This window comes from Drosophila ficusphila, unplaced genomic scaffold, assembly GCF_018152265.1.
Source record: "Drosophila ficusphila isolate 14025-0441.05 unplaced genomic scaffold, ASM1815226v1 contig_197, whole genome shotgun sequence".
Lineage (NCBI taxonomy): Eukaryota > Metazoa > Arthropoda > Insecta > Diptera > Drosophilidae > Drosophila > Drosophila ficusphila.
The window spans coordinates 5,126,184-5,139,441 of NW_025064091.1; the positions used below are offsets into that span (position 1 = coordinate 5,126,184).

The window sequence follows — 13,258 nt, forward strand, 5'->3', positions numbered from 1 at the left end:
CAACGGGAACAACGGGAATTCGAACCCAATAAATCTCCATGTTCCATACTCTGATCGTGGGTGGTTGGACGTGTGGGGTGTATATTAAACACCTTTCTGGGGCGCTATAAACAAAAACAACAGAATCGACAACTAGCGAAAACAAATCGGAGAAAAACGGCAAAAAAGTTAGCAAAAAGCGGCAAACGCAAACGTAAACAACTGGCCAATTTGAGTGCAAACGGGACACACACAGCTCGGCTGATAACCACAGAGAATGTCAGTGAGACAACATGGAATAGATCACGTTTCTGCATTTCTCATACGGGCCAGAACACCCTACACTGCCAACCCGAGGTGTTCCCATGTCCAAACACTTATGTAAGCTCGAATAAAAAGTGCTGCGGTTTCGAAAACCCACTCGGATCGCATTATATAGATATATATTCTTGGAAAATCAACTGTGATAAGCGCCAGGCAATTGCACATCTATTCTTAGTTAAGCTTTCTTGATAAGACGGGTTTTATATTCTCTCAACAAGTGCATGAGATTGCAACTTCGAAATAAATATTAGATGAGCAGTTACAATAAGATAAGACATACAATTTATATATTGTTTCCCTTGGTGTATTAACTCTCATTATAAATCTTATTCGCAAACATAAAACCCCTGAATAACAAAGACTTTGCAACAACGATTTTGCTGAGTAATTGGTTTGCCTCTTAGTTCTTATTCATAACCCGTTTTCGTAATGACTCGCGATTACAGGTGACTAAACAGACGACTGTGACCCGAGCCAGAACTTTGAACCGATATTATTACACCCCCTATATGGGTTCATTCATTCATTTGCCAACAAAACACATTGCACTGGACCCAGTCATTTAGCAACTATTCAGCCAGGGTCGTATATACTACGTTAATTACCTGAAATATGTACTGGCGTGTTAGCAAACGAAACAAACAAAATAAATGCAATTCGATCTCGAACTGGATATCGTTGTCTTCCGCTTCTCAATTGCCGTAAAACGCAGTTTCAGTCGGGCTATTGCATAAGAACCAGATGGAAATCGAAGATACATTTGGATTATTTTGACTGGGGATGGGATACTCTGGAAAAATTTGATCCATAAATTTAAAACTGGTTCGTAACCCAATACACCAATACGCCATCTAAGGGCCAGATATTCATGATGAGTTTGAATATTATAATTAAATACATAAGTTTTTCCACAGTGCATTTGGGGAACCAATAAAAAATGCCTTATCCCTTGATAAGCGCAGGTCAAGTGGCAAAGCAATCTATAAAACATATTTATTACTACCATTCTAACCTTTAACACCTCAAAAATGGAATACAGGCGCTTTTTTTTGCGATATTTGTTTACGATTATAAACAATAAACGTATTTATGATCGGTCGTATAGAATAAAAGCCACGAGAACTCGACACTGGAATGTGTGCGAATTTTTCTATGTGGGGATGAAATCGAAGTGGAATTTGGGGGGTAAACCCCTGGGTGGGCTAATGTCAAGCACATTGGGAGTGTAATTAGAATTGTTGCCGAACGCCAAGTTGATAAGCCCACACATCAAATACCTAAACACCCGAATGGAAATGAATCCAAGCGGAGATTCGAATACCCTAAATCGATATCGTTGGGAAGGTTCATTGAAGGTTAAGGTATGATAATAGAAGTAGAAACCACAAGATACGGCTTTATAGAACTGCAAACAGCTAATAAAACTAAGAAACCCTTTTCCGTTTTAGATCCCATATAAATGTTTACAAATACGCAATAATCTTAGAGAGAAGATATCTTCAAGTGCGTACGCACGTACGAACCCCCAAAAGTTTTTTTAAGATTTCCCAACAAAAGATCATTAAAGCTAGTTTTGTTCACATTCCCACTTGACTGATAAGCGAATTCAAATTGTAATGCCCGTTCAACAAGTTTTTCCATATATTTGGTTATTTTTATTGACTGGGGCGCTAGGAAATCGGTCTCTTTGATTACCACCGCAAATTTACTATGTACTTCTGTGTACGACTAAAGTCTTAGCCATAATGATTTTTTATTATGTGAGTTAGTTGACTCATATATTATAAGATTAAGTTTTAAACGTGGCTGACTCATAAGGAAACTTAACTTGACGAAATAATGCGTGGAAGACTAGCTCTATCTTTAGATAATCTTATTTTAATTTTCCCTTTTTGTTTTTGATTAGCAATGTATCATAGACAAATTGTTTTTGCCATGATTAGTTGTAAATATCAATATTTTTCGTGTCTTGACTTTGTCCGATGTACGATATGAGTTCTACGTAGTAAGTCTTTACCAACTTGTGACCAAAACTGATTAGCTTCGTGTTTATCTACCCTTCCCGAAGCATTGTACCATTAATGTTTGTTGTGCTGCGAGATCAGACGGTCCGATAAAGTCAATTCACCCCAATCGACGTGATTCCAAAACGAGTTCGATGGATGAAAGTAAAAGTGCAAAAGCCAGTCAGGCGATAATACCGCTCTAGAAAACCTGATAAGAATTTAACGTACCCGGACATGGGGTTATACGCGTACTCCATGTAGGTAAATCGCCTCTGCTGTCAGGCAGTAATTAATTCATGTTTTTCATAGAGCCATTTGCTGGGTCCTATCTCTTCCCTTATATCAACCGAAATCTGTGTCTTTTTTTCACCACTCAGCGAATTTACTATTTTCGCCCGAGATTGATAATCGAAGCATTTCAGGGAGGGGGGTCTTCTGCGATTGATTGGCCCCAAAAATATATTGGCATTCCTTTAGTCAAGTGCTTCCAACGAATATTCCTCTACAGGGCCGCTTATCAAGCTCAAATATAAAAAAGGGGGAGGGGTTTACTGGTCTATCCGGTTGGTGGGGCTATAGAAAAAATCGGCGCAGTTGCATAAATCAATCGTTCAGCGAGAACTTTCCCTATCGGGGGAATTCGATCGGTTTTTGGCCCCCCGCCCGATAAGCGTTAAGTTCCAGACTCCGGATGCGGCTATATTTTACGGCCTACAGGTGCAATACGGAATGTGATCGTCGTTCACTTGTACCCATATAATTCCAATAACCTTGGGATCTCAAGTGGCTCGGTGGGGGTGCCATTCCGATCACATTCTTGAAAGCTTAACTGATGTTACCAAAAATAGATGGGTTTGTCTTTGATTACCTATTTCCTTTCTTAAATCATACGATGTTGGTTTAAATTGCATTCTCTCTTGCTTTCTGCGAATCGGATGACAATATAAAACGTTAAACTTTATCAATAAGGTAAAATGTATGGTAAGAGATATTTGCTTGGTTATATCTACGGTTAAATTGATCGTACTAGACATTTGTTTGGTTACTATAACGGTACAACTTATCGTAACGGGTATTTGTTTGCCAACGATAATGGTAAAACGCCAGCTGTTTGCGTGCGTGGAAAAGTTTGGCTGCGCCGGGCAATGCCAATCAATATCAATAACGACACTTAACAAAGGGCGGGCGACAGATAGAGATAGTTTAACCATTTTTTGTTTTTGTCGCTTGTTGATGGTTAATCAATGGAAGTCGCTCAAATATGCAACCAGAGAACATAACCTCAAAGGGCAGGCTCCAACACGCCCACGCGAAGAAAAGAGAAGGGGCGATTAGGAAGAGGAACAGAGAGAGAGAGAAAGAGAAATAGGAGGACAAAAGTGTGTCAGTCGGCGCCCACACACGCTCACTCAACCCACTCGCCGAATCCTCTCCCAACAACAAACTGCGTGGGAGTGGCAACGGGAAAAACTTGATACAAAAACCGGGACCGATTGTGTAATCTAGAATTAGTATTAATATTAGGGTCCAATACGTATAGCCAATGTATGCCCGAGTATGGTAATCAAGGCGAACTTATCAAAGTCAGGCGTACGAAATTGCTGCAAGACACACTCGCCGTAATTGTTGTTTTTTCTTCTATATTATTGTTTTTTTCTAGCTTCCATTGAGTTTTGCCCTTGAGTTTGTCCTTTTTGAGCAGAGCAGAGCGAACAGCGACGCTAGCAGAGGGTTTGTTTGTTATACGCGGCGGCGCATGTAAACTGGTTTTGGTATAACAGTTTTATCAGAGGGCAAGAGAAAAAAGAGAGTGGCTCTCTCTAGCGGCCCACACCGACAGACCAATACACATGCGCAGGCCGGTGACGAGCCTCCTACGCGAGTGTGTGTTCGTATAAGTGCTGCACGTGTTGCCAAACGCAGAAAATACGATAAAAAAATAAAAAAAATAACGAAAAAGTTCAAGCCACGAATAAAAGTTACCTGCTACAAAATATGTAGCCTACCTTAAGGCGACTTTTTTTGTTAGGGAAAACACAAGCACAATCAATTTCCCCAAACAGTATTGGTTATGAAAATTGTACGGAAAATAACAATAACCTTTAGGCTCAATAGCTCCTAAAAATGCATATTTCATCTGCCTTTAGTCTCAAGTTATCCTGCTGGCACATTTCATGAAAGGAATTTAAAGCTTTAGATATTTTGGCCCCTTCAAATATACCCTGCGAATAATGAGTATTTAAACACCTCGACCCTACCACCACGTGAACCGCTTGGCCAACAATTTTGACTCCCCGTCGAGATGATGATGCAAGTGCTTCTAATTTTAGCAGCCGCTGGCGAGCGCCTGCGCGATGTCCTGCTGAAAGGTTAACTTAAGGTGAAATGGCCACAGGTTGCTGCCTACGCACACACACATATACGCCTCCACGTGTTTGCATTTCCTTACATAAGCAGGCATTGCGTTTGTATGTTAATGAATTCGCATTTGTACTTCTTGAGGTCTGACGACACTCGACATTCAACTGATTAGGGGGAAATTATTAAAGAAAGAAATTTTAATAAGGGTGTCTGAAATTCCTGCTTATGGTGGACTCTTGGTTCTCTCACAACTCGTGGGGTTTGTAAAGATTACTAAGCCACAGCAAAAAAATTTATTGAAACAATTGAACTTCACCAAGTTCCAAATTTAAGAGACGGCTAGCAATTTTAATGAGTGTGCTTTCAAAAGGTAACGGATTTCAAAGAAAACAATGTGGCAATGTCGTGTTGTCTCGCAAATAAAGCTGGCAGCGCTTCTTAATGTGGCAGCCCCATTCAGTATATTTCGTTGTATATTTAACAATATCATTTTTGTTTAAATATTGATAGTTTGAGCAACTTTATAGAAATAGTGTTACTTAAAAAATTTCGACAATAATTATTAGTATATTATAGAGAAATTAACTTCAGAAACTAAAAAGTTTTTGCAGTTAACAAAGCTTAACATCGATACTGTTCCGTAAGCTCCGACCCAAGATATATCGATAGTGTCACGAGTGGTTATCCCATCTCGAGAAGAGACAAGCAACAAAAACAACAATATGTCGGTTGTTCGAAATCACCGCAAATATTGTTTATCCCCCAGTTAGTAATTGAACGCTAGAACCGGCCGCACAATGACAACCGACGAGAGCATTATGGAGGAGATGCTGGGTACGTAAGGCCTAAAGACCGGCGAAGGGAACTAGAAACGCCAGGAATTAAGCTTTTTCTTCCTCCTTCCTTTGCCATAGAAAGAGCAACAAATCCGGCAAAAAAAATCGACGAATTGGGCGTGCAAATGTTCTGTATTGTGGTTAAAAGTAACGCTCAGTTGGTCCATAAGGCCCAGGAAATGATTGTGGCCAAGGTGCGTTCATCCAATACAACGGAGGCGATTCGAGCCATTTCGGTGAGTGATTACTCTTCATTTTGCACTTCCCCAGCTTTTCCCATTGCACACCCACTCTAGCCTAACGGTAAAGGGGTGTATATGGGGGAAAGAATAAAAGCCACACTCACATAGATTCACACAGACCGGCACACACCGACACACAGTGGGCTGTAAAATTGGCGAAAAGCGCACAAACACCAACACACGCACTTATGTGGCTGCCTTCCATTCGTAATTGTTATCAATTGTGGTCAAAATGCTTGCTTATGTGTATGCAACAGATAGCGGTATGTTCGTAATTTTCGGGATCGTCAACTTTATATCTGCTTGCTTTGTTTTTCCATTATTTATAAACAAAGGGTTAATCCAATCAACCGCTTTATGTTCTCAAAGCCATACTAATTTTCTCTTCTTTTTCGACGACATCTGAGTAAATAGTTACGTTCATCAACTTCTTTCAGCTGCTTGAAGAATGCATGACGCAGTGCGGTGACGACTTTCAGGACGAGGCCGCCAAATTCCGCTTTCTCAACGAACTGATTCGCCTGGTGTCCAAAAAGTACAAGGGTGCGGAGACGCCGCACGAGGTTAAGCAGCGGATCATGGAGTGCCTCCTCCTGTGGACTACGGAGTTTCCGCAACGCCAGAAGATTCGCGATGCCTACGACATGTTGCGCAAGGAGGGCGATATCGAGCACGGCACAACAGAGGCGGCGGTGGCCAAAAGAGAGAGTGTCCTGGGCACCATCGACGAGGCCATGTTCGCCAAGCTGATCAAAAGCAATAACCCGGAGAACTTCAAGCGGGCCAACCTTCTGCTGCAATATCGAATGGCGCAAGAGGCTCGCCGCAATGATCTGCTCGCCCAACATCGTCTGGTACTCAGCGAGGTCCAGGAGACGATGCAGCTACTCAACCAAATGCTCGACACCTACGATCCCTCGAACCAGGACGTCAACGAGACGCTGCACGAGCTCTACAAGAGCTGCAAGAAGCACAAGCCCATCTTTCAGCATTTGCCGCAGCTGCTGGACGATTCGGATACCAAGCTTGTAGGTGAGTTTGGGCTTCCTCGATGATATAAGCCCGGAGACAGTAAACTTATCAGTTCAGGCAAACAAAAAGGGTGTTAGGTTTTAGATCGTAATCTGCTGTTTATCAATCTAAACAGAAGCACTTGTTTATTAATGGCTTGAGCCTCGAGCTCAAAAGAGATCGTGTATCATGTATACAGTAGAAAAGTGTTTACTGGCCATTTCCCACCAGTTCTTATTGTTATCAAGTTTAAAGAAGCGATATATTTAGAACAACTAGATCAAATTCCGCTTGTCGGGTGGGAAAGATAAGAAAATCAATTTCCCAAATTGAAAGTTAACCTTTGCTGCCTTGTATGCAAAAAATGGAAAGACAAAATAACTATTTAAAGAAAAAATATGACTCCTAATCGTTTTATCCCTATCTACAGCTGACACTTTGGATGCCAATGGCGCTCTTCTGACCACCATGCAGCGCTATAAGCAATTGGTGCCCTCGCCGACGAAAAGCACTGCTCCTGTCCTGACCACGAGTACTTTGACATCCACATCCACTGGCAAGGCCACATCCAGTTCGACCACAGCCACGAGCTCCAACAATGCCCTGCTGCTAAATGAACTTCTGGGGGATTTGCTGATTAGCGGGAACAGCGAAAACGCTTCGGCCACTGCAACGATGCCAACAACTGCCACTAGTACATCCCATTCCACGGCCACTGGAGGAGATCCCCTGGCGGATTTGAGTGACATCTTCAGCAGCGCACTGGCCGAAAGTGAGTCCAAGCAGAAGCAGCAATTCCAGAATGCCAGCACTTTGCTGGAACCGCAAGTTTTGAGTCCAGTTGCCACCACCGAGGGTTTGGCCAACGGCAATGGAACCGACTCAAGTAAAATACCCGGAACGGCCAGAAAGATGCCCCAAATCGATATGCTAAGCGAGGAGCTCTTTCAGCAGATCCTGCCCACTCAGGAGAGGATGGCCAGCTTTAAACGCGATCCCGAGAAGTTGACGCTCAATGATTTGGCGCGCGAAAAAATGCAGGTGAAGGCCCCGGAAGAGGAAGCGAGTGGTTCTGCTGCTGTGGTTGCCAATCCAACTCCTGCTCCTGTTGATTCCATCGACGATGTTCCTTTGCTCAGCGATGCTGTCGAGAAACCGGAAGAGCCTACAGTGGCGGCTGCTCCCGTTGCGGTTGTTCCGCAAGTAAAGCCGCTTAGCGAGATTCACGTGGAACTGGACAACATCCAGGCAACCGGCGAGCAGCGCATCGTTCTAGACGACGACGACATGCAGCTCAGTCTGAACTTCACCAGCGAGCGGCCCGGCCATCGTGTGTCGGTGATTGTGATAGCGGCCCAGAACAAGAGCCGCCAGCCAGTACACGACTTTCAGTTCGAGGCCAGCGTGAAGAAGGTTAGTTAAGAATGATTATAACATTAACAATAACTTGAACACTAATCGAACATTACCCTTAGCCATGCAAGGTGCGCCTGCTGCCACCGACGGACAGCCAAATGCCGCCCCACAAGCCTTTTCGCCCGGCCACGCCCATTAACCAGGTAATGCTCCTGCTGAATCCCACTGGCAAGGCCGTGGATGTTACCTGCATCGTGGGCTACAAGCTGGGCGACGACCCAGATCCCATTAAGGAATCCATTGTTGCCCAGGGCATCGACTATGTGGACTAGTATTTTTCCAGCATCACCTTCTCCCGTCCACTTAAAAAAAAAAAACGAAGACAACCAAACGAAGAAAGTCAATTTCCCTTATCTGTGTTGCTCCCCCTTTTCATTTTATTATCTAAAAGATAGTGTTGTTTTTTGATTTGTCTGTATTGAATGTATATTTATGCCCTTAATATTTTAATTCAAATTGCATTTTGCATAAACACGGTTTAGTCGTAATATAATTATGTATCAAAGGTTTATAAATTATGAAAAAGTCGCTACAAAAGCCAAGCGCTCATTTTCAGAGGTATTCTCATTTCTCTGTTGAATTGCTGGTGTTGTGTTTCGATGATGCTTCAGTTCTGGTTGGTGTGCTGTGTGTGTGGAGTGACTGACTGCTTCCAAAGATTACCAAATTATGTACCAGAGCCTGGGGGCCTTTTCCTTGAGAGATTGTCTCGCTCGGTTGGCGGTCTGTGGATTATCTATCGATTTTGAGAGTCTACGGAAATTCGATGAAGCCAAGTTATTCAAGATTTTTTGAGCATCACTGGCAGTTTGTACTAAATAAAATGCTTTTGGCATAAGGCTCGTCTGGAAATTAGCGAATTATTTGTAAATTAACACTTTTGAGACTACTTAAGTTCATTTAAATGAAGGCTTCTCATATATTTCTCTACTATGAGCGGAAACAAAAAATAGAAAGACTAGTCTTTTCATTACCTAAATGCCGTTGAAATATAAGTATGGATACCTGTTGCATGTTATAAGATTAAACAGCAGATACAATTTGATTTCACCTATACACTTATTTTTAAAATCGATATAAAATTAGCTTTTTAATCAATTTACAGAAGTATATTACCATTATTCAGCAACACCTAATTTAAATCAGTATAAAAGGTTATCCTCAATAGTTCTTGCTGCTTTTGAGAAAGAAAACCCAGCTGAAGATCCGCAAAATCGCCGGCCACCTGGAGACAATCAACTTAGCAGGACTTCCGACAGTGACGCGCTGGCCACAAAGCTTACAAATTGGCTAGATTCTAGCGACTAGCTACTACAACTTGCCCACAATTTCGTCCTTGAAGGACAGTGCAGTGATCGCCTTGGTGTGGCCTGTATATTCCCTGACAAGATCATTTGACTCCTGTTGCTGTAGTTTCCACAGCCGCGCAATGCCGTCAGAGGAGGCGGTGAAGAGGTACTTGGAGTCCGCACTGAAGGCGGCATCCCAGACCCAATAGTTTTCGATGCACAGCTCTCCCCACTTTTTGAAGTTAATGGTGTTCCAAATGCCCACCTTTCCATCGCCCGAAGTTGTCAGCAGGAGCCCCGAGTCTGGACTGAATTTGCAGCGCAGGATATAGCGGGTGTGCGCATGGATTATCTTCATTGGCTTCAGCGTGCTCATCTTCTGATCCTGACTGGTCATTGACCAGATATAGCAATTTCCTTTGTTATTCGCTGCCGCCAGATATCTGCCATCCGGCGAGATAGCCACATCCTGAATGGAGGCATCCACCTCGGGCACAATTCGTTCGTGACGCTCAGACTTGACGTCCCACAGAAAGACGCTGCCATTTTGTGAGCCCATGGCAATTTCCACTTGGTTGGGATGCAAGCAGGCGGCGTTAACAGGCGCCTCGCAGTCAAACACTCGGGAACAATGCGGTGGAGCGGAGATCATGTCCCAGATTCGCACATTGTGGTCCTCGCCGGCGGTGAACATCCAATTGCCGTCCTCCTGGAAACCAAGCCGTGTCACATTCTTTTGCACCCCATCAAAATTGATCACCGGAGCGGTGCAATTGGACTCCAGATCGTACAGCCGGATGCACTGATAGCCACACGCCGCCAGACGTGTTTTATCCGGCGTTCTATCCAAGGCATTAACTTGCTAAAATAATATATCCATAAAAATATGGTAGATGTGAGTTTCTCTGTCGGCTTTTTTCACACTAATCTCACCGAAGTCTCAACGAATCTCATCGTCTTTATGCAATTTCCCGTGTGGGCCTGCCACACCTTGATTGTGTGGTCGTAGCCACCGGTGGCCAGGATCAGTTGCTGTTGGTCCCCCATCGTTTAATTACCAATTAATTGACAATTTCCACGATTTCCACCGATGTTTTCATTTGGCTTTTCCTGCCAGTGTGACCGCAGGGCAACAATTGCAATATGCCCAATGGCAATATCAGCGGATAGCCTAGTTAAGAACCTTTTTATACCCTTGCAGTGAGTATTATAATTTCAGTCAGAAGTTTGTAACGCAGTGAAGGAAACACAAAAAAATGGGTTTGCTGAAAATGTACCCATTGTCCATAACTTTTCTAATTGACCCAACAAATGAAGTGAATACACACATATTGGAAAATAAAAGGTTTATTCTTTGAATAACTTAGCAACTGGGACTAGCCCGGGATCAGCGTAACGTACAAGGATTAAGATTGAGTGGAGTATGCGGTGACCTTTTACTGCTGGGCGGCAGGCGCAGTTTCAGTTGTCGTGCGGTTGGCCTCCTCCGGTTTCATGGCGGGGAACAGAAGAACCTCCTGAAGCAGAAATACAATTTAGCAAAGATACCAAATGAGAGAAAGAACCGTAGACCCACCTTGATGTTATTGGAGTCCGTAAGGAACATGGCTAGTCGATCAATGCCCATTCCAAAGCCACCGGTGGGCGGCAATCCGTACTCCAAAGACGTGCAGAAGTTCTCGTCGACCAGCTGGGCCTCATCATCTCCAGCCGCCTTGTCACTGGCCTGCTGCTCGAAGCGCTCGCGCTGCACAACCGGATCGTTTAATTCAGTGTACGCGTTGCAGATCTCCTTTTTGGCCACGAACAGCTCGAATCGCTCCGTCAGGCCGGGAATGCTGCGATGGTACTTGGCCAGCGGGGACATGATCTGCGGATGCTCGCAGATGAACGTGGGATTCACGCAGAATTCCTCAATAAACTCGCCCACGAGCTTGTCCAGCAAGCGGGCGGTGGTGCGTGGAGCGGGGCACTCGACCTGGTGCTTGGCACACAGTTGCGACAGAAACTGATTCGTCTCCGGCGTGTTGAAGGTGTCGGCGGCAGGGAACTTCACCTGCAGCTTCTCCTCCAGCGTTTTGATCATGGAGACGCGCTTAAAGGGCGGCGTAAAGTCGAGTTCCTGTTCGGGTCCCTCTGGACCTTCTGGGTGATAGATGACCTTGTAGGATCCACGAATGGCCTTCACCATTCCCGAGACCAATTGCTCAGTGATGTCCATAATGTCGGCATAGTCCGCATACGCCATGTAGAACTCGCACGTGGTGAACTCCGGATTGTGGGTGAGGTCGATGCCCTCGTTACGGAACTGCCGTCCAATTTCGTACACGCGATCGAGTCCACCCACCACCAGCATCTTGTGGTAGAGCTCTGGAGCGATGCGCATGAACAGATCCATCTTGAGGTCGTTGTGATGCGTTACAAAAGGCTTGGCAGTGGCGCCACCAGCAATCATGTTCATCATAGGAGTCTCGATCTCCAGGAAACCCAGGCGATCCAGGAACTGACGAACGTACGAGATAATCTGGGGGAAAATCGATATAAGAATGCTTTAGTATTACAGTTATTCAGATTATTCAGTCATTTGTTACCTTGGCGCGGATCTGGAAGTTCTCGCGCACTTTGTTGTTGAGTATGAGATCAAGGTAGCGCTGGCGATAGCGCGTCTCCTTGTCCTTGAGGCCGAAATGCAGATGGGGCAGCATGTGCAGGCAGGGCGACAGCAGTTTGATTTCGGTGGGCATCACCGACAGTTCGCCCTTCTTGGTCTTGCCGGGATGACCGACCACGCCGATAATGTCGCCACGCCTTAGCTTGGCGGTGTCGGTCTCGAACTCCGCCTCAGACTTGTATGACTTGGCACTGGCCATCACCTGAACCTTGACTCCCTCGCCGCGCAGATCGTAGAAGATGAGCTTGGCCCCCGACTCGCGGATGGCATGGACACGGCCGGCCACACTGAGGGTGACATTCTCGAGGGTCTCGCCATCCTTCAGTTGGCTCTCGTACTTGGCAATAAAGGCCTCCAGCGAGCTGCTCACATGGAACTTGTGTGGATAGGGATCCGTGGCGGGGGGAACGTTTCAGTTCCTGCACGGCGGCCGAACGGAGTTTAAAGTACTCGTTGGGCGAGATCTCTTCCTCCTCAGCGGCGGCGCTCTTCTTCTTGCCGGCAGCACCTTCCGCAGGAGCAGCTGCTGCCTTCTCGGCCTTCTCCTTGGCTTTTTGCTCGGCCTTCAGGCGGCGTTTCAGCTCACTGAAAAAGAAGAGGTTTTGCAATTAATAGGCATGAATAGGGCTATGCTGATTCTGCCTAAAAGGCTGTCATAACTCCAGGGAACACTTTTCAAAAGCGAAATCCTTGTAGGTATCACAGCCTGGCCAGCGCGGCGAATGAGTAACGCACAGTTTGGTCTGCTTGCTTGGTTGCAGTTGACAGGCGTTCACGTGGAAGCCGCTGGCCGGCGACCAAATTCGATTGCCGGATCTGGGCCACGCCAACTGCAGCGTTTTCAGGGCGCAGCGGGCTAACATTGTTATTTTAAGCACCAATGTTTCATCAGCCGCAACACCAATAGAAAACTGGAACGTTGCCGCCTCGCCTTAACCTCAATTGGCTGCTGCGTTGGCCGGATAATAATATGCAGGGAGTCCTTTGTCACGGGCACTTACTTCTTGGACAGTTCTCCAGTTGCAGCGGCCATGCTGTTGCGGAATTAGTTCGCTCTCCTGGTTATTCCGGGGTTTCTGGAAGCAAGAACAAGAAATTACAAATGTGCCGAAAGCGCCACAAA

At 45.1% G+C, this 13,258-nt stretch overlaps 3 protein-coding genes across 3 annotated transcripts; 1 reads left to right on the top strand and 2 right to left on the bottom strand.

The window, feature by feature from the left end:
* The first annotated feature begins 5,361 nt into the window (after nucleotides 1–5,361).
* Nucleotides 5,362–8,755, top strand: LOC108097536 (ADP-ribosylation factor-binding protein GGA2). Its single transcript, XM_017199883.2, has 5 exons — nucleotides 5,362–5,504; nucleotides 5,585–5,742; nucleotides 6,186–6,780; nucleotides 7,190–8,172; nucleotides 8,235–8,755. The coding sequence occupies exons 1-5, from the start codon at nucleotides 5,468–5,470 to the stop codon at nucleotides 8,445–8,447; spliced, it is 1,986 nt and encodes a 661-aa protein (XP_017055372.1). The 5' UTR covers nucleotides 5,362–5,467; the 3' UTR covers nucleotides 8,448–8,755.
* A 315-nt stretch (nucleotides 8,756–9,070) lies between these two features.
* Nucleotides 9,071–10,585, bottom strand: LOC108097539 (protein LST8 homolog). Its single transcript, XM_017199888.1, has 2 exons — nucleotides 10,398–10,585; nucleotides 9,071–10,326 (listed from the first exon to the last, which is right to left on the bottom strand). Exons 1-2 carry the CDS (start codon nucleotides 10,509–10,511, stop codon nucleotides 9,487–9,489), a joined length of 954 nt encoding a protein of 317 aa, XP_017055377.1. The 5' UTR covers nucleotides 10,512–10,585; the 3' UTR covers nucleotides 9,071–9,486.
* Nucleotides 10,586–10,795: 210 nt separating this feature from the next.
* On the bottom strand, nucleotides 10,796–13,257 carry LOC108097538 (lysine--tRNA ligase). Its single transcript, XM_017199885.2, is given in 5 exon segments — nucleotides 10,796–10,981; nucleotides 11,041–11,988; nucleotides 12,056–12,538; nucleotides 12,540–12,720; nucleotides 13,137–13,257. Coding segments are annotated over 5 exon segments (1,725 nt in total). The 5' UTR covers nucleotides 13,169–13,257; the 3' UTR covers nucleotides 10,796–10,900.
* Nucleotide 13,258: the final 1 nt, after the last annotated feature.